The sequence below is a fragment of the Rhinolophus hipposideros genome (genome assembly GCF_964194185.1).
Source record: "Rhinolophus hipposideros genome assembly, contig: HAP1_SCAFFOLD_95, whole genome shotgun sequence".
Classification (NCBI taxonomy): Eukaryota; Metazoa; Chordata; class Mammalia; order Chiroptera; family Rhinolophidae; genus Rhinolophus; species Rhinolophus hipposideros.
The window spans coordinates 48046-69787 of record NW_027669123.1 but is presented as its reverse complement, the minus strand read 5'-3'; the positions used below and the strand labels follow the sequence as shown (position 1 = coordinate 69787).

Sequence of the window (21742 nt, the reverse complement as noted above, 5' to 3'; positions counted from 1 at the left end):
GTTATATATGTGCCTGAAAGTCATCAAGAAGTGCTATTGTTTTTTGTTTGTTTGTTTTACTGTGCAGAAACTAGTTCTGGGTGTCTTCTTTTTTTTCAGTGAATGAGTATTATTATTTTTAACTCTTTTTTTATTATTAGTTTCAGGTGTACAAAACAATGTAATAGTTACACATTTATAATTTGTATGCCTCACATAATGATGACCCCTCTCCCCTCATCAACGACCCCTTTGACATCACATACAGCCATTACATTTCCACTGCCTCTATCCCTCATGCTGTATTCTACTTCTTGTAAACATATATATACATACATGTATATGTGTGTGTGTGAATAACAATTGTAGTTAACATTAACATTCATTATTGTTCAGCTTCAGCTTCCGGTGTACAGTGCAGTTGTCAGGCATCTACATCATCTCTGAGGTGCTCTCCCTAATGAGACAAGTGTAATCAGATACCCTACAAAATCTTTACATTATTGATTACATTCACCAAATTGACTTTCGTATCCCCATGGCAATCTTGGGGTTATCGATTGTGCTTTGTAATCCCCTCACCTTCCCCCTTATCCCCACCCCCCTCCCATCTAGCAACCTTCAGTTTTTCCTCTGTGTCTCTGAGACTGTTTCTGATTAGTTCACTCATTTATTGTTTTCTTTAGATTCCATATATAAGTGAGATCATAAGGTATTTGTCTTTCTCTGTCTGACTTATTTCACTTAACGTAATGTTCTCTAGGTCCATCCATATTGTTGCAAATGGTAAGATTTCCTTCTTCTTTATGGCTGCATAATATTCCATTGTATAAATGTACCACAGTTTCTTAATCCAGTCGTCTACCGATGGGCATTTTGATTGTTTCCATGTCTTGGCTATTGTGTATAGAGCTGCAATAAACATAGGGGTGCATACATTTTTTGAATTAGAGTTTTGGATTTCTCCAGATCGATGCCTAGGAATGGAATTGCTGGGTCATAAGGTAGTTCCATTCTCAGATTTTTGAGATACCTCCATACTGTTTTCCATAGTGGCTGCACCAATCTGCAATCCCACCAACAGTGCACAAGGGTTCCCTTTTCTCCACATCCTCGCCAGCGCTTGTTGTTTGTTGATCTATTGATGATAACCATTTTGACTGGGGTGAGGTGGTATCTCATTGTGGTTTTTATTTGCATTTCTCTAATGGTTAGTGAGGTTGAGCATTTCTTCATATGTCTGTTTGCCATCTGTATGTCCTCTTTAGATAAATGTCTCTTCATGTCCTCTGCCCATTTTTTAATTGGTTTGATTGTTTTTTTGGAGCTGAGTTGAGTGAGTTTTTTAATAAAGTTTGGATATATCAATGGCAGATATCTTCTCCCATTCAGTAGGACCCTTTTTTGTTGTAATGATGGTTTCCTTTACTGTGAAAAAAATGTTTAGTTTGATGTAATCCCATATGTTTATTTTTTCTGTTACTTCCCTTGCCCAAGGGGATGTATCAGTAAAAATCTTACTCCGGGTAATATATGTAAAGTTGCTTCCTATATTGTCTTCTAGGAGTTTTATGGTATCAGATGTTACATTTAAGTTTTTAACCCATTTTCAATTTATTCTTGTATATGGTGTAAGGAGGTGGTCCAGCTTCATCTTTTTGCATGTGTCTGTCCAGGTTTCCCAGCACCATTTATTGAAAAGACTGTCTTTACCTCACCGTAAATTCTTGCTTCCATTGTCGTAGATTAAATGGCCATATAGGCGTGGATTTATTTTTGTTCCGCTTGTGTGTTCACTGTTAATTTGTCTTCTGAGTCGCTGATTCGATTCTCTGACTCATCTAACCCACTGGTAATTCCTTCAAGCGTGTGCTTTATTTCACTTGTTGTATTCTTTAGTTCTAACTGGTTGTTCATTATGATTTCTCTATCCTTCTTTATGTCGTCACTAAGCTCTTTAAACATTCTTATCGTCGGTGTTCTGAACTCTGTCTCTGATAGATTGGTTACCTCTATTTCATTTGGTTCCAATTCTGGAGGTTTCTTCTGTTCTTTTATTTGGGACATGTTTCTTTGTTTCCCCATTCTGGTTGACTCTCCGTGTTTGCTTCGATGTATTAGGTAGATCCCCTAGGATTCTCGGTCTTTGCTTGGTTATCTTATGTAGTGTGTGTCCTTTACATCTGACTTGCACCACTTCCCTATTCTCCTGTGCGTGTGCTCCAAAGTTGACCCTGGTGTTGTGTATATTGTCCTGTGTAAAGTTGAACTTTCATTGCTTTTGGCTGGTCAGTAGGTGGGGTTGCTCCTAGGCTGCCTAGTTGTGAGACTTAGCTCTGCCCTCGGTGGATGATCTGCTGCGTGAGGGTTGACCACTCCAATTAGACTTGGCCTCTATGGGCTCTTGTGCCTGTAGAGAATTCCCTCTGGGTGTGTCACTTGTAGGTCAAACCCAATAATACTCTGGTTGGGTCTGGAGTTGGTGTCAGGAGGTGTTGAATCTTGTGACTCTTGGGCTGGGCCCTGGTGTAGGGCAATTTCAGAACAAAGCCAATCACCAAGCACAACAGCAACAACAAAGTCAAAACCAAATACACTCACGTGTGAAAACAACCAGTAACCCACACTCAACACAGGCAAAAATATCAAAGATACAAAAACAAAACAAAACAAAAAATGCAGCGCCAGTCTTGGCTTAAGCCCACCAAGTAATCTCCAGGCCGTCCTCTGCTGTACCAGAGAGTCCTCTGTGTATTGTTCAGGCAGAGCCGGTCACCTGGTGCCCAGAGTGACCCTGGGACGGCAGATGTAGATGAGTGGGGCTATCGGGTCTGGATGGTAGTTTCTACAAAGTCAGTGCAGTTTCTGCTCTTGCCTGCACATATGCGCACTGAGAGTAACACAACCAGCCCTGTGCCCAGGTCTCCTGAGTCTTAGGTCACTCCTTCCGTGTGTGTGTGCGTGCGTGCATGTGTACGTGTGTGGTGGGAGATTTCTGAGCTGCTGAAAGCCCAGAGCTGCGACTGCTGCCTACTGCTAACCCCTGGGCATGTCTCCACAGTTGTAATTGCCCTGCCCTGGGCAGGTCAGAGAAGGTGGGGACTGGGGATGGAGGAGTCTTCTCTCTCTCAGCCCAGCAGTGTCACACACTTCCCAGCTTCTTCCCTGGGTCGCAGTAGCTACAAACCGGGTCCTCCCAGATCCTGAGCACTATGGGTCCTCTGTAATCTGACACTACTCCTCAGATCAGGGGCCAGCGTGAGTCTCTGGAAGGGTGGGGGTAGGATTGGGAGAGTCGGGGGAGGGGCCCAGGTATGGTGTTTACTTCCTTTGTCCTACCTAGGGCCCAGCTGGAGGTCTCAGCTGAGGTGACTGCCTCAAACTCTGATATGCTGCTCTCTGGGCAGGGAGATGAGCTGTGGGACACAGGGAAAGAGCCCACCTCCTGGCTCTTGTGGTCTCTGTTCTGTCCTGGGACCACCTGCACCTCCGCAGCCATGGATGCGGGCCACGTCTCTCTTCCCACTTCCCCTGCTCGCCCAGTTTGCCCACCTTCAAGTCATCCTCCTACAAGTCTCTTAGCTGTTCTGTGTGATGAGCAGAGAGCATGACTGCTGTTTTGAAATCTCGGTCACAGAGATCACAATCTTCCATAACTTTGACTTGGTTTCTGGAGAAGTGTCATCTTCTCTCAGTGTTAACCATGTCACCTTGCTTCTTCATGCTGCTGAGTGCCTTGTTCCTCTACAGGAGTACCAGGAAAAAATAACTAAAGAACTATACAAAGACAGTATGTTGCCAAAATGTATTAATTCAAGTTAGATATCATTGATTTCTGGAATAAAATGTAAATATTAAATGGCATCCCTTTTCATGTTCTGATAATAGATACTACATTAAATATTTTCTTGGCCTTAGCAAATAAAAAAGGTGAAAGCATAAATATTCATAGTGAAGACAAGGACATATGAGTAATATCTCAAGAGACTATGTATCTCTTTTTATTTCTGGCCTGTCCCCTTCCTTTCTTCTGCCATCCCTATGGAACTTTACACCTGCACGTTGAAAACGGGGCTTCATCAACTTTTATGTTTTTGCCAGTGATATGAGGCCCAATAACCAGACTTATCTAGTGATACTTAAGCAATTACTGTTCATATATGGTGTTTCCCTGAAAATAAGACCTAACCGGAAAATAATACCTAATGTGTCTTTGGGAGCAAAAATGAATATAAGACCCGGTCTATTTTTGGGGAAATACGGTACCTCCTAGAAGGGCCAAGCTACCATATTTCCCCGAAAATAAGACCAGGTCTTTTATTAATTATAGCTCCAAAAGACGCATTAGGGCTTAATTTCCGGTTAGTCTTATTTTTGGAGGAAACACTGTAGCTGTCACCTGATGGGTGACATTTAAATCTCCAGTCATTTACTTTGTCATTAGTTTACCATGTATCCTCAGGAGAAACTCCACATTGCTTTGCATGGAATGAAAACACCCAAATCAATGTAGTTCTCACCAAACATCTCAGCCTATATCTTGCTACCAACCCTCGTTTGCCCCTTTGCTCTAGCATCTAGCTAAACCAGACTACTTCTCGTTCCGTAGTGTTCTCCCCCATGCTAGTCTTCGCATCTGCGTCTTCCCTCTCAATGGCATCCTCTGTCCTTGTCCTTCAGGCATCAACGTCCATGTCACCTCCACCAGAGAGCAGACAATCAATACTGGGATGTCCCTTCTGTGGGTCCCACTCGCGTCCTGTTGTGCATTTGTATGGTATAGGGGCCTCTGAATGGAAATTGCCTGTTCATCTGTTCCTTCAGCTTATAGTAGATGATGGGTCAGGGCTGGACCGTGTCATCTTCGTCTTGTAACTTCAGTGCTTGTCCTACGACCTTGTTTATAAATGAATGAAGGATGAGACAACCAGAAGCTCTGATACTTGGCCACAATAGCAGTCAAGTCAGTGTGCAGCCGTGGGCAAACTGTATTGAATATGATCTCCTGTTGTGAGCTGTGGCCTCATCTAGAGGTTTTCTCATTCTTCTTAACACTTATACTTAGTTGTATTTTAAAGAACATAATTCTGTTTTTTCTTTCCAGCTCCTGCTGAATTTGAATCTGAATGCAACCGAAAATTTCCTCCATCACCTATTGATAATCTACTTGAGAATATAAAACTAGAAATTGTCCACAATGTGAAAAAAAAGTATAAGCTCTAAAATATAAATAGTACAAGTGTATTTACTGGGCTGTTTAAACAACATGTTAATTGTATCCCAAAATATATAGCATGTGAAATCCTTATTACAGGAAAATATTTTTGTATCATATGTTGTGGGGACAGAGCCCCAGAGAGCAGTTTCCAGGCTCTCGGCCTCACGTGGAGGGGTGCTGGCTCAGGTAGTAGATGGCCATCAACTGTGGTTGGATGGCCGTCAGCTGTGGCTAGTTGGCCGTCAGCTGTAACCAGTGAGCCACTGGCCACTAATATATCTGCTGTGGCTACACTAACTGTCGGTGCCTGCCGACGAGACGAACAGTCCCTGAAGTGGGGAGTGAGGATTGAGAAAAAAGAAGAGAGACAAAGATGGGATCGGGAGGGCAGGCAATTCTAAGTAGACTGCTGCAGTTCTAAGTAGAATGCCTCAGCCCAAGTTTATTTTTGCAGCTTATATACTCTGGGCATCAAAAAGTAACAGAACTGTCTGCAATCTAGTAGTTACAATAAAGGTAATACACAAGGGTGTGTTTTTTGGCCAGCTCCACACTTCCTGACCTTGTCTGGTTCTCTGTTCTCAGAGTAGCAAGTTTTGCCTTGCTGGGAGCACAAACCACTCAAGGAAGTCAAAGGTTCAACATTTCACAAAACAACACCTGCTAGCACTTCAGCACGGTTTCCCACAGGTCCCCCTTTTATATATAAAATTAACACAAGGGTTGCGCCTGGCTTAGGTGGTTGGTACAGATATGTCCATTTACCCGTCATAGGAGACCATCCCTCTAGCGAACGGTTCCTGTCTTAGGTTATGTACATTCTTACCAAATCCTTACCCATCTTTGGCTGCCGACCCATTGTAGGGGCTTTATACACGGGTGTCAGCGACACGGTGGACCTGGGCAGATAATCTCAACTCATGAACCTTTGTTTGGAGATCGATGTAGCCCTTGAGTATTACCTTTCTGAGCAACGGAGTAAAACACATGAATAGAAGAACACCAACAAACATTATTACAAAAGGCAGTAGCAAATGGAACAGAGCTAGAAAGGAGGGGAATTCTCCTCTGAGGTCCGAGTACCAAGGACCTGAAATGTTAACAGGTACCAAAATGAAAGAGGGTCGGTGGAGAACTACAGCTCTACTTTTGTCATTTGACCAATTGATGCTATTACTTAGGATACACTGTATACAAGATACATTAAACTGGACCCCGTCAATAGGGGTGATGTTAGAATTTCCAATCATAAGCACATATGGAGCCTTGACACAAGCAGTGGTATTGCCTTCTACCTTGCCTCGTCCCTCGTCCATACTCATAGTCACTGTATCCACTGCTCCCACTAGTTTCCAAATATGTCGATGGGGCCGGGAGGTATACCATAATCCCACAACCACTCCAGCCTTAGTCCCTTGTTGGATATCAGCACCTGTGTCATGGCCTCCGAACCATCTATAACAGCTTGATTAAACCCAGGGACACTATATTCCCAGGGTTCTTTATAACATTGTCTCCAAAGGATGGATCCGTTGTTTTTTCTGTTCTCCTCACCGCAAGGATCATGGGCTTGTGGTGGAGGGATAAAAACATTATCCCTGATGTTTTTCCATCCTGCTGGCTGATGGGATATGACAGTCTGTCCTTGGTTGTCTCAGTGAATTGTCTGGCTGCCCACATGGAAACATCCAGTAACGCTGACATTATCGCGAAGCATATGAGGAGTCCTATGCCCAAGCTGCTATGATTGAATCCAACAGCTTGTAGGACGGCAGGAGCGAATGGATGTCCTAACAGCCTAGTGTCATTTGTCCCAACAATGACTTCAGGCCCGTTCCACACAGTGGGGTGTAGCATGGGAGGGTCAGGAACATATGCCCAGTATGCTGAGGCATCTGCGCAACCAGCAGGATCTCGAAGACGCTCATCAGCAAGCCGCACCAACCTCTCAGGCAGCCACCGCGCACCTCCATTGTCCTGTGAATAAACACAAACATGCCCTTGTCCCCAAATTAGGACTGGGTCTGGCCCATGCCACTGGTTAGTAACTGGATCCTGCCATCTCACTTGGGCATAATCTTGTTGAGTGTTAGGATGCCAGAAGCGATCTGCGGCAGATCTGCCACGCGCATCCAGGTTTAAAAAATTTAGAACAAAGAGTGTGATTAAGGATTGTATGTGGGGAGACGGGGTAGACTCTAACGCTGCTGCCACACATTTTTGACATAGAGTAGGGCTATTAGCCATACCTTGAGGCAGCACCAGCCATTGATATCTCTTCATAGGTTCTTGTAAGTTAGTTGAAGGAACACTGAATGCAAACCTTTTACAGTCCTTGGGGCACAATGGTATTGTATAAAAACAATCCTTTAAAGCCAGGATTCTCTTATATGTGTTTTTGGGTATAGCAGAAGGATTAGGCAATCCTGGTTGTAAAGCCCCCGTGAGCTCCATAGTCTCATTTATTTTTCTCAAATCTTATAACAACCTCCATTTACCTGATTTTTTCTTAATTACAAATATGGAGAGTTCCATGGAGAGTTAGAAAGTGCTATATGTCCCTTATCAAGTTGCTCCTGTTCCAGCAACCTTGCAGCCTGTATCTTTTCTGATGATAGGGGCCACTGTTCTACCCAAACAGGTGTGTCGCTTTTCCAAGTGATAGCATCTGCATGGGGTACAGGAGGAGTAGTGACCCCCGTTAAAAATATCCCAAGCCAGCTCTTTGTGGTAAGGGCGAGGGAAAGATAGGCTCTTTTCTCCCTTGTCCAGAGGGACCTGAGCCATCTCTAGGCAGGAGTCCCTGATGGAACATCATCTTAGTGACCTGTTGATTAGGGCTGTACAGGTAACCTCCCATCTGACTCATGACATCTCTGCCCCATAGATTGACAGGCAATCCTGCCACTGTGTATGGTTGAAAGGATCCTTCATGTCCCTCTTGATCTTTCCACAACAATATATCACTGCTCTGTTCTGGTGACTGAGATTGTCCTATGCCTTGTAATTGGGTTACTGTTTGCTGCTTTGGCCAGTGGCTAGGCCACTGATCTGCAGTTAAAACAGAGACATCGGCCCCCGTGTCTAAAAGGCCCATGAAGGAACGGCCATTAATGGATAGTGGTAATTCTGGCCTGGTGGTGAATGGCCTGGACCCAATAAGCATCTGATGAACCCAGGCCCGCGTCGCCTCGGGATTTATGGCCTGCGGTTTTACCCGGTTTGACATGTGGAATTAATGATTGTGCTATGCGTTGGCCCTTATCGATCACTGAAATGCCTCCAGGCGAATGTGTCATAATCTTGATCTCTCCTGTATAATCCATATCCACAACTCCCGGAGCAACCAATATCCCTTTCATGGTAATACTACTCCTTCCTAGGATGAGTCCCACAGTCTGTGGAGGCAGAGGCCCAAAGACCCCTGTAGGAATAGCTCGCATTCCCATCTCAGGTGTTAGTACTGTGTAGGCGGCGCTACTGAGGTCCAATCCTGCGCTGCCTGGGGTTGGTCGGAAGAGTTCCTGAATGGATTTCCCTGGTGGGGGACCAACTGCGGCAGCGCCCCATAGCATTGTTGCGGGGCCTGGGGCTGGCCCCTCTTCCTGTTTCCTGGAAGAAGAGGATTACCGGAGGCATCCCTCTTAGATTTACATGCATTGGCCCAGTGTTTACCTCTCTTACATTTTGGGCATAATCCAGGTTGTTTTGGGCCCTCCTTCCTTTGAGGCTGACCTTGTTTATTAGGGAAGTTTTTGATCATATGGCCCGGCTGTCCACACCCAAAACAGTTGCCCTGTCCCTTTATTTTCTTTTGTTGTTGTTGTTGGAATAACATTTCTCTAACAGTCTTTCCTTGCAAAGCAGCGGCCATTGCAAGACCCTGTGTATAAGAAGGTCCTATTTTTGAGCACAACCAGACATAATCTGACAAGTCACTCTTATTTTTGTAAGGTCATAATGCAGCCTGGCATGCAGAATTAGCATTCTCAAAAGCGAGCTATTTAACTAACAGCATGCTGGCATCTGAGTCTCCCAGAATTCTTCCAGCCGCCTGCATTAATCGCGAAAGGAAGTCTTGGAAAGTCTCATCAGGCCCCTGGATAATTTTAGAGAGGTCCTCAGAACGTTTTCCAGGCATAGGAATCTTTTTCCATGCACGCCTGGCGGCAGCACTTGTTTGTGCATAAGCAGCCGGGTCAAAATTTAATTGTGTTTGCAAGTCTCTATAAGGTCCTTCACCTGCCAACATATCAAAGGAGATAGGAATGTTTTGTGTCTGATTTATCTCTGCAGTACTCTGACAGAATTCTGCAAAGTCAGACTGCCATAAGATATAGTCCCCTCCTGATAAGCAAGCCCTAGTAAGTTGCTTCCAATCACTAGGCGGCAGGGCTTCTGTAGCTAGTGATTCTAGCAGGGCCTGGGTGAACGGGGCATTAGGACCATATTGAGAACATGCCATTTTTAATTCTTTTAAACTTTTGAATGCAAAAGGCACATGGTCTCGGACAGGATTTCCTTGTGCGTCCTGTCTTTCTATCACTGGAAATGCCAACCCAGAATCTCCAGTATCTTCCCCTAACTTGCAGGCGGTTTGCAAAACCTTACGCAGAGGAGAATCACGAGGGCAAGTCTGTTCTGCCTGCCTCGATTGTACCATCTGCACCTGCACAGAGAGGGAGGCAATTGCTGACTGCAATCCATCAATCTCTGCCTGGAGAGGATTCAGATGTCCTGTCTTAGCACCTGTTTCTGTCTGAACCACCCCATTATAATCTTCAGGGTCATGATATCGAGGAGCGGCTTCCTCTAGGCCTTCCTCATCTAGGCCCTCCTCATCTTGGGCGTCCAGTCCGTTTAGCACACTTTTTAACATTTGAGTAAAAGACATTCTGCTTTTACCCTGTCCCATGATTTTTTACTCCCGACTGTGGTATCTCACCGCACCCCTTACCTTATGTGACGCGTCTCAGCTCCTTGCGGTGTCCTTCACTTTATCCCCAGTATTCAGGTCCCTGTTCGGGCGCCACTTGTCGGTGCCTGCCGACGAGACTAACAGTCCCTGAAGTAGGGAGTGAGGATTGAGAAAAAAGAAGAGAGACAAAGATGGGATGGGGGGGAGGGGGGAAGGGGGGGCAGGCAATTCTAAGTAGACTGATGCAGTTCTAAGTAGAATGCCTCAGTTCTAAGTAGAATGACTCACCCCAAGTTTATTTTTGCAGCTTATATACTCTGGGCCTCAAAAAACTAACAGAACTGTCTGCAATCTAATAGTTACAATGTTGGGATACACAAGGGCTTGTTTTTTGGCCAGCTCCACACTTCCTGACCTTGTCTGGTTCTGTGTTCTCAGAGTAGCAAGTTTTGCCTTGCTGGGAGCACAAACCACTCAAGGAAGTCAAACGTTCAACATTTCACAAAATAACATCTGCTAGCACGTCAGCACGGTTTCCCACATTAGTGTATTCAAAGCTTTATGCAGTCATCATCACAATCAGTTTTACAACATTTTCATCACCCTGGAAAGTATCTGTGTACTGTTAGCCTTCACCGTGTGCCAGTCTGCCCTTCTCACTCTTCCTAGCCCTAGGGAACCACTAGTGAACTCTCTGCTCCATATTGTGGTTTTGATGTATTTTCTGATGACTAATGATGCTGAGCTATCTTTTCACATGCTTATTGTCCATTTGTATAACTTCTTTGAAGAACTGATTATTCAATTCCATTGCCCATTAAAATTGGTTTGTCTTTGTCTTGTTGAATTGTAAGAATTCTTTATATATCCTAGATACAAATCGCTTATCAGATATAGGATTTTCAAATATTTCTCCCTTTCATTAGCTTGCCTTTTTAGTTTTTCAATGGTGTCCTTTAAAGCATAGAGTTTTTTTTTTTATTTTAATGAAGTCCAGTTATCTACTTTTGTTTGGTACTGTCATATCTAAGACACAATTGCCAACTCCAGTCGTGAAGACATGAAGCTTCTTCAAAGCTTTTATAGTTTTAGCTTTTACCTTTTGAAATAATTTTATATATGGTATGATGTAGAGGTTTAATTTTTCTTTTGCATGTGGATATCCAGTAGACCCAGTATCGTTAGTTCAAAAGACTGTTCATGCCCAACTGGATTTTTCGGCACCCTTGTCAAAAATCGCTTGACTGTATATATGAGGGTTAATTTTTGGATCATCTTTTCCAATTTATTGGTCTATAGATCTGTCCTTACGCCATTACCAAATCAAATGTTATGAGAACGCTTCCCCAGTCATCTTACATATTACCAAATGCCTTATGTAATAATAAAATGTCAATGTAGGGGAATATCTTTAATTCCACTTCTATGGAGATGTTTTGCTTCTGGATGGAGCCTGTGGCCCGCAGACCTTGGTGACCTTATGACATGATGGGATATTAGGCTTACAAAGTCGACTCATTCCTTTTGTTTTCTTCATTCAAAACATTAATCTTTAACCCAGTGCCTCCCTTTCACTCCCATTTCCATCAAATGTCGGTAATAGGATCTGATACTTGGTGGACAACTTTCTTCATTTTGTCTATCTCCTAATCCATAGCCTCTTCCATAGATTTCACTGTCTAGGAAGGAGAAGATGAAACCTGGACCATCTGCTTTCCTCTTTAGAAATCTCTCTAATCCATCATCTTGCAATTGAAAAGTAGATTCTGTTTGACCCGGTTCTTTTCTGAAACACTGGTGCCAATCTTGTTCTTGGCATAGATCCTACATTCTCAGAAACACATTGAGATGCATAGTTGTACCTTTAGCTTCATATATAATTAATGGAATAAATATTTCATCCCATCCAAAGAAAACATTTCAAGAGTACAGCTGTTAAAATTCAGGAAGTAATTAATCAATCAGAAACAAGTAAAAGATTTGTTTGGGGCAGACAGCAGGAAGACCTACACCTGAACACCCGGCTCGCATTGTGGCCCGAGCCTCCCCACAACACGGGGCTGGATTCCAAGGTTCAGATCCTCAGAGACATAACCAACAGGAGCTGTGTTGCCCTTTGTGAAGGAGTCTTGGAATTCACAGGGAATGTCTTTCAACATATTCTGTTCATTAGGAGCCAGTCACTAATGTTGACCCATATTGTAGTGGTTTTATGCAATGAATATTTCAAAATTTAAGGACACATTTAAAAACCACCTTGATCTGTCCACTGGCCACAATTCTTTACGTTCCCCCCACATGGAAAATACACTCATCCCTACACAATACTCGCCACAAGTCTCAATTTAATGGCATCAGGCTCAGGTTCGAATCTAAGATTTTACCATCTTAGTCTGGTGCAAATGGGGATGAAGGGCCTGGGTTTTGGTTTCTAGGATAAAGCCCCTTGAGGACAATTCCTTTCAATATGAAAACATGAGAAAGGAAGAGACAAGTTATCTACCACCCACACACCCAACATTCTGCTCGACTGCTGAAGTTTCCCCTGCAGAAATAGAAAGTGGAAGGCACGTTAGTCCATAGCAATTCTGAAATACAGCCTGATGTGTGCTGTCCGTTCTTTGATTAGGACTTAGTCCTAATCATGCCAATGCTTCTCCATGGCCCTTTGCTGTCCCCTGTGAGCTCTTTGTTCTGTCCTTTTCATAAGAAATGACCTGTGCTTGCAGCTCATCCCTCAGCGTCATTCCTCCACCCAAATGTCTAAGACCTACAGGCCTCCTCTATTTTTCACTCTCTTGGTTTTTATTAGTCCAAGGTAACAAGGTGGTTTTTTGCTACTTGAATATCCTAAAAACTTGGAGTTGCGTGAGAGTTTATTGGGGTTCGTGCCATTAGAAAAGCCACCATCATACATCGTTTTGAGATAAGCTCTTGGGCTTCCTGTAGCTGTTGTAGGACCATGCCTATAAAATTCTTTTCCTCGGAAGAGCCTTCCAGGAATTTAAGGCCCCACCTTAACTCTTTGGAAGTCTTGAGGAAGGCTTTACAGTCTTGTCCTCATCCGTAGATCATGTCTTCCTGGGAGCACCGCGAATTTGATCTTCACTCAGAAGCCATTTCTTCATTTTAGCATGATTTGACAACAGGGCATGTGGGAGAGGCTGTAAATGGGAAACACATTTGAACACAATAAGTCCTGGTTCCTTTACAGTTCACAGTCTTTCGTTAGCTCATGTATCTCATGGATTTTACTTGGTTACTTCACAGCAAGAGTCCCCTTTTATCCAGATTTCAGACTCATTTTCTTCACTAGCTGAGAAGTCTTTGTGGCCATCCTCTTTAGGGGCCCGCAAGCCCCCAATAACCGTCTCTTGGAGGCTATTGTGGGTGTCGTTCTCATTCTTCTCCACATCCTTTCGGGTTCCACCTACCTCCTGGAGGAAAGGCACTCCTACAGGTTTTAGATTGCTTTTCTTTGTGGCCTCACACCATTTTGAATATCAGTATCAATGCCAGTTGTTCATTGCTGCTCAAGAAACCAACTCAAAAGCTAGTGGCTCACAACAGCATCTGTTTTGTTCACCAGTAATGCAGTTGAGTGAAGCTCAGTGAGACTAGCTCATTTCTGTTCCACCTGGCATCAGCTGCGTTGCCATGAAGCTGCGAATGAGAATCATCTAAAGGCTGTTACACACACGTGTAGCAGTTGAAGCGGGGTTTTGGCCGGGACGCCCACTGGGGCCGTCTCAGCGCGAACATCTGTAGGAGGCCTCGCTGTGTGTCCTGGGCTTCTTCATCTGCACAACATGGTGGCTGGGTTTTCAGGGCGAGCTTCCCGAGAGAAAGTCAGATGGAAGCTGTATCACATTTTCTGCCGCAGGCATAGCATTCTCACAGCAGTTCTGCCCTATTCCATGCACTAGAATCCAGTTACATCCTAAGGCCAGCACATATTAAAAGGGAGGGAATTTCATGGAGAAATGTCAAGAATTTGTAGCCATGTTTTAAAAACACTACATCCATCCACTCACCTCATCTTACCAAATAAGCATTGTATCTACAGGAAAGCAGTTCTACCCAACTCAGTATCACTGAAATTCCAGCAGATTTGTTGTTATTATTGCTGTTTAGGATGTTCTTGTATATTGTGGAAAGAGAGGATTACAAGATAGCATTACCGAATTAAGACACTTTTTTGTTGTTGAAAAAATGTATCGATCATCTCACTAAACATTCACAGTGTGAGATGTGATTTCTCCTTAACCTTGGGAATCATTTCTTCTTGAAAGCAATTCAAATTACCATGAAACATTTGTAGCTGACGGAGGCCTAACTATCTCAAGATGAGTTACTTGTAACTCCCTACAACTTTGTAAGAAATTACGGAGAGTTAAAATGGGGAACAGGTGAGAGACTATCAACTCAGAGGTGACTTACAGTCATTTTATAGAAGAAAAACATGAACCAATCATTCAGGAAATCGTAGAAAATCAAGTACAGATGTTGTGTGGCAAAGTCGATGACAATAAAGGATACATTTTTGAGTCTCCTGGTGCTTTTCTCTTTGTTCTTCATTCTGAGTAATTCAAGTTTCCACATTCTAAGACTCTACTACAGTATGGATGACATTTTATGGCAACTGAGTTTATTTCACAAGTTGATACTGGTTTGGGGTTAGACTATTCTCAGTCAACTTCCTTCGTAACCAAATCATACTATCTTACTCATTCAGAATGATGCTCTCAAAGCAAAACTGGAAACTGCATCTTGAGAATGTCTCCATCTGTGGGGTGGCCAGTTGGCTTAATGGTTAGAGCATCGTGCTGGTTCCAATCCTTGGTAACCAAGGTCGCTGGTTCGATTCCCACATGGACCAGTTAGCTACACCCTCCACAACTAGGTTGAAAACAATGGCTGGAGCTTGGAGCTGAGCCCCCAGTGGGCAGCCGGCCAGTTGGTTCAGTGGTTAGAGCGCAGTGCTCATAACACCAAGGTTGCCGGTTCGAATCCCGCATGGGTCAGTGAGCTGTACCCCCCATAACTAGTAGATAGAAGAGAACAATTTGACTTGGAGCTGAGCTGCGCATCCCACAACTAGATTGGAAACTGTTACTTGACAGGGAGCTGATGGGTTCTGGCAAAAACAGTGTTCCCCAATTATAAAAAATAAATTTGTTTTAAAAAGTTTTTTTAAAAAAAGATATCTATACCTTGTTGAAGAAAATCAATCTTAAACAGGAGTTATTATCTATGAAAGGAGTACAAATATCATGTGAAAAAGTAGAGAATAAAAAGAGTGGAGATAAAAATTATTAAACCTCAAAATTCATATAGTCACGAATGTGGTAAAAAAGAGTGAAGCAGAACACAGTAAATTCTGGGATATTGAAGACTGAGCAAGACAGGATGTAGTAGAAAAAGCTTTTTAAATCTATTTTTACAGGTTAATTCATTGATTTTTAACACGCCTTAATTCATTTTGCTGCAAATTACGTTTTCGATATGCATAGTGTATGTGATTCTTCTACTCCCCTTAACGGCAGTTGTTTTTATTTTATTTTTTTTAGATTTCTGGAACTAAGGTGGTATCTGCTTCTCCTTTTTAATATTTCAGTTCCCATCATTATTGTCACTCAGTTGATCTTTGAGATTTGTTCTTTCTGAAAAATCATTTGATTTTTAAGACCAATTGATATAAAACGAGACTATTAGGAAATAAAGAAAATAAAATGCACCATATTCTTAGATTATTAAGTCATATTGTTCAATTTTTAAAATTTAAAATTGATTCTCTTATTGGAATAGTTAGATGAGATGATTCAAAATATTTTCATGATTCAGATCTATTTCATTCCGTATTGATGGTAAATATTTTAAACTTCAGCTTTTTTTTTTCATTTAAATTGCCCTCCAAATCATTGACTTAAAACTAAAGAATACAAATAGACTGTAATTATTCAGTTTATATTTATTTTTAAAATGTATCCTTTCTGTTGGCTTTAGGAACAAACAGCATCTCAAAAAAAAGTACACCCGTTAAATGACCATGATGGCGCTTCCGTAAGTGACATGGACATACTCAGAATTAAATATCTGGAATCTGAACTCTCCAAAATGAAAACTTCTCATGAAATAGAATTGGAAGAATATGAACACCTCTACCTAGAGGAATTAAAACTTATCACATCATTGCAAAACAAACTAAACAAGTAAGTCCAAACAAAGTCAGAGAAAATCAATCGAGCTCATTAATTTGCCTCTAAAGTATAATTTTTATCAAGGCAGATTCCCGAGATTGATAGGAAATGAAAGCTTACTAAATAGTATAATTTTGGAAAATGATGTTAGTGAATAAATTACTTTTAAAATGTAGTTAGTTCAGGACATTTGCATGTCTCCCCATTTTTGGTTTTACATGATTGTATTTTTCCTCCCGCGGTTTTCATAGAGTTAATCTGATCTACCAGTCTTTAAGCAAAGTGTTTTTGAAGCTTTATGATTTAGACAACGCTATTTATTATAAAATTTCTTGTCAGAATTCCCCTAAATAGTTTTTAATGAGGTAACTATTTATTATAAGATAACAACTTAAACCCAAAGGGTTAAGTACTCTGCATGTTCTGGCACTTGGTACATGTACTGTCTCCATTGTGCTCTGTGTTATTATCTCTGGAGGTCGCTTTCAGACAAGCTCTTCTTTCTAGTCTTTCTGATGTCCACAAAGGCATACATGTGAAATATAGCAGAGGGTTAACAACGTAGGGGTGAGGGTAGTATAACCCAAGAAGTGGCTAAAAAGATAAGGTGGTGAGCCTGAGGGGGTGTGTGGAAGACAGAAAGCGCAGAGCCCACGCCCAGCGCCTTGGTCACAGTGTTATATTATAAGCTACACGCCTGCGGAGCGGTTTCAGTTCAGTAGGGTCACCCACCAGGCTCCCTCCTTCTCCCCCAGAGGCTGTTGTTCTACATGACACTTCAGTCCTCAGGGTAATGAGGGCGCTACCCAAGGGCGGTGACTGCAAAGGCTTGAAAATATCTTGGTGGGATTTTTAAAAAATTCTAAACTCGTTTGCTATGTACGTCTCATGGCAATCCTCAAGAATCTTATTGGTTCAGCCATTGCAGAAGGCAGCAAGTATTATCTGTGAAGCCGTGGATGTCACTGATAGCCCGTTTCCTCCCCTCCCTACTTTGAATTTCTTCTTAGTCTGGCGTCCCCATAGAAACATATGTGCTTGTTTAGGATAATTTGAAACCTATCCTTGTGCATGCTAGGTCTGCCCTGACGCATTTTCAATGTTAAAATGCTGTTTAATGGGAAATTTCTTTTACTATTTATTATGGCAGCTTGAAAAAAATGCAAGTCATTCAGGAAAAATAAAATTCAAAGCTTTGTGTTTTACAATCTTCACAGTGCTAATGAAAGACTGGCAGAGGCTAGAACCGATCTTCAGGCAAAGGAACAGCCCAAGGAGTTTCTCAGCACTGCTCTTAGGAGGGGAGTCCTTGAGCCACCATGTGTTGGAAGTTTGAATACTGAGTTACTCCTCAGTGGAAATCCTGCTCCAAGAGAAAATTTGGTGATTCCTAATTCAACCGCAGGGGCTTCAAATGATAGCATGGGGTATTACTGTCCCAAGGTTAGTTATATTAGCTTCTTTCCCTTGGGTTTCAGATTTCTTTCTTTTTTATTTCTTTGATATAATATTGTTTTGTTTTGTCTTATATATTCATTGGGGTGATATTGGTTAGTGAAATCATATGGGTTTCAAGTGTACATTTCCATAATACATCATGTATATATTTCACTGTGTGTTCACCATCCCGAGTCAGTTCTCCTTCCATCGCCATGTATTTGACCCCTTTTTCCCTCTTCTACCTCTCTCTCTCCCCCCTCACCCATTAAGTGTTGTCTGTGTCTAGAGTTTTTGTTTCTTTGTTTGTCGTTGATGAAATTTTGAGTTGTTTCATAGACTAATGCACACGAGGTAAAAGGCATAATTATGTGTGCTAATATGCATAGAAAGGAGACAGAAATTTTACAATCTTTTTTTAAGTCCCTAGAGCTCTCATGTGTTAAAGAGTTATTTGTTATTATTTAATAAATGTAACTAAAGTGATACATTTAAAATGCTTGAAAATTTGCCTTTAAATTTTATTTCAGATGTTAAATATCATTGCCTAATATATGCTTTGAGATGCTTTGGCTTCTTAATTGGTTTTAGTTGGAGATGATTCATAAAAATTTTAAAGTTTTGTGCATCCCAGTTTTTCTTCCCCTAAGCGTAAGTGAATGATGGCCGGCCAAACACCTAACCACAAATGGATGTTTATTATTAAATGAAACAGATATAATCCTTTTTAATAATTCGGCAAACTTATAATACTGCAGAAAGATTAGTCTCTGTTTTTATGGTTAAAGTTATCTTCTAACAAGAGAGTATATCCTTAATTTTTATTTTATTCGTAGCACTATCTATTTCAGTGTTTTAAAATGAGTTGCTTCACAGTTGTACATATTCTAAATAGGGACATTAAGCAAATAATTGAATTTTTAAAATGAAGTTCACTTATGTCTATATGTCTTGACAGCATTTGGGTAATTGATGAGTAAGGTGGCAGTGCTAGGGAGTCTTTAAATCACAACTCGTTTTCTTCGTGTGACGTGGTTGTTAAAAATACTCATTCTTGAGTTCTTGACCAGCAGGAGTTCTGTTCGGTTCTGTTTCATAGTTTCCATCTCTTTGATAAAGTTCTCCTCCGGGTCATTAATTTTACTCCTGAACTCATTGAACTGCCTGTGAGTGTTGTTATATCTCAGTGACATTCTTCATGCTGTTACTTTGTTTTGTTTTACCCTCCAAAATGTTTATTACATTTAAGCAACATGGAGAATACAGGAAGGAAAGCACAAATCATCTGCTCGGAACAATTGGTCTAATTTATATGCAGCATACAATATAGAAAATTAGTTTAAACCGGTTAGTAGAGGTCAAATTGAGGAGGGCTATAAGTGAGTTTGATTTTTTTTCTCTAGGCAGCAGTAGGTATAAAAAGGATAATGAAATAATAATTCTTTCATGGGGGAGTATATAATATGTGGCAGAGAGTCTGTTATCTCCTTTGTATTTGAAAAATTAAGTGAAGTATAATGTATGTCGTTAGTTTCAGGTGAACAAGCTTTTCCTGTTTCGTGCTAATCTTTGGCCCTAGAAGTAAATACTGTATGTCTTTTGACTATTGACATATAGTATTTTATATAATATAGTATATAATATACTGAGCTTCTTGCTGGGGCTACAGCTGAAAATAGCTCAGCCCTGTTTCTCTTTGGCCATGACTCGACTGTGTTGAACTGGGTTATTTTAAGCTGAGGGCCAGATTGCTGATTGACAGGTGTTATATATGTGCCTGAAAGTCATCAAGAAGTGCTATTGTTTTTTGTTTGTTTGTTTTACTGTGCAGAAACTAGTTCTGGGTGTCTTCTTTTTTTTCAGTGAATGAGTATTATTATTTTTAACTCTTTTTTTATTATTAGTTTCAGGTGTACAAAACAATGTAATAGTTACACATTTATAATTTGTATGCCTCACATAATGATGACCCCTCTCCCCTCATCAACGACCCCTTTGACATCACATACAGCCATTACATTTCCACTGCCTCTATCCCTCATGCTGTATTCTACTTCTTGTAAACATATATATACATACATGTATATGTGTGTGTGTGTATAACAATTGTAGTTAACATTAACATTCATTATTGTTCAGCTTCAGCTTCCGGTGTACAGTGCAGTTGTCAGGCATCTACATCATCTCTGAGGTGCTCTCCCTAATGAGACAAGTGTAATCAGATACCCTACAAAATCTTTACATTATTGATTACATTCACCAAATTGACTTTCGTATCCCCATGGCAATCTTGGGGTTATCGATTGTGCTTTGTAATCCCCTCACCTTCCCCCTTATCCCCACCCCCCTCCCATCTAGCAACCTTCAGTTTTTCCTCTGTGTCTCTGAGACTGTTTCTGATTAGTTCACTCATTTATTGTTTTCTTTAGATTCCATATATAAGTGAGATCATAAGGTATTTGTCTTTCTCTGTCTGACTTATTTCACTTAACGTAATGTTCTCTAGGTCCATCCATATTGTTGCAAATGGTAAGATTTCCTTCTTCTTTATGGCTGCATAATATTCCATTGTATAAATGTACCACAGTTTCTTAATCCAGTCGTCTACCGATGGGCATTTTGATTGTTTCCATGTCTTGGCTATTGTGTATAGAGCTGCAATAAACATAGGGGTGCATACATTTTTTGAATTAGAGTTTTGGATTTCTCCAGATCGATGCCTAGGAATGGAATTGCTGGGTCATAAGGTAGTTCCATTCTCAGATTTTTGAGATACCTCCATACTGTTTTCCATAGTGGCTGCACCAATCTGCAATCCCACCAACAGTGCACAAGGGTTCCCTTTTCTCCACATCCTCGCCAGCGCTTGTTGTTTGTTGATCTATTGATGATAACCATTTTGACTGGGGTGAGGTGGTATCTCATTGTGGTTTTTATTTGCATTTCTCTAATGGTTAGTGAGGTTGAGCATTTCTTCATATGTCTGTTTGCCATCTGTATGTCCTCTTTAGATAAATGTCTCTTCATGTCCTCTGCCCATTTTTTAATTGGTTTGATTGTTTTTTTGGAGCTGAGTTGAGTGAGTTTTTTAATAAAGTTTGGATATATCAATGGCAGATATCTTCTCCCATTCAGTAGGACCCTTTTTTGTTGTAATGATGGTTTCCTTTACTGTGAAAAAAATGTTTAGTTTGATGTAATCCCATATGTTTATTTTTTCTGTTACTTCCCTTGCCCAAGGGGATGTATCAGTAAAAATCTTACTCCGGGTAATATATGTAAAGTTGCTTCCTATATTGTCTTCTAGGAGTTTTATGGTATCAGATGTTACATTTAAGTTTTTAACCCATTTTCAATTTATTCTTGTATATGGTGTAAGGAGGTGGTCCAGCTTCATCTTTTTGCATGTGTCTGTCCAGGTTTCCCAGCACCATTTATTGAAAAGACTGTCTTTACCTCACCGTAAATTCTTGCTTCCATTGTCGTAGATTAAATGGCCATATAGGCGTGGATTTATTTTTGTTCCGCTTGTGTGTTCACTGTTAATTTGTCTTCTGAGTCGCTGATTCGATTCTCTGACTCATCTAACCCACTGGTAATTCCTTCAAGCGTGTGCTTTATTTCACTTGTTGTATTCTTTAGTTCTAACTGGTTGTTCATTATGATTTCTCTATCCTTCTTTATGTCGTCACTAAGCTCTTTAAACATTCTTATCGTCGGTGTTCTGAACTCTGTCTCTGATAGATTGGTTACCTCTATTTCATTTGGTTCCAATTCTGGAGGTTTCTTCTGTTCTTTTATTTGGGACATGTTTCTTTGTTTCCCCATTCTGGTTGACTCTCCGTGTTTGCTTCGATGTATTAGGTAGATCCCCTAGGATTCTCGGTCTTTGCTTGGTTATCTTATGTAGTGTGTGTCCTTTACATCTGACTTGCACCACTTCCCTATTCTCCTGTGCGTGTGCTCCAAAGTTGACCCTGGTGTTGTGTA

General features: G+C 41.3%; 1 protein-coding gene across 1 annotated transcript in view; it reads left to right on the top strand.

The window, feature by feature from the left end:
* LOC308495676 (ankyrin repeat domain-containing protein 26-like) overlaps positions 1 to 21742 on the top strand; it is a 96584-nt gene that overhangs the window by 44904 nt on the left and 29938 nt on the right. The window contains exons 16-17 of the mRNA XM_081080646.1: positions 16122 to 16327; positions 17533 to 17758. Of these exons, the coding sequence (XP_080936772.1) occupies positions 16122 to 16327; positions 17533 to 17758 (432 nt within the window). The remainder of the gene's footprint in view (positions 1 to 16121; positions 16328 to 17532; positions 17759 to 21742) is intronic.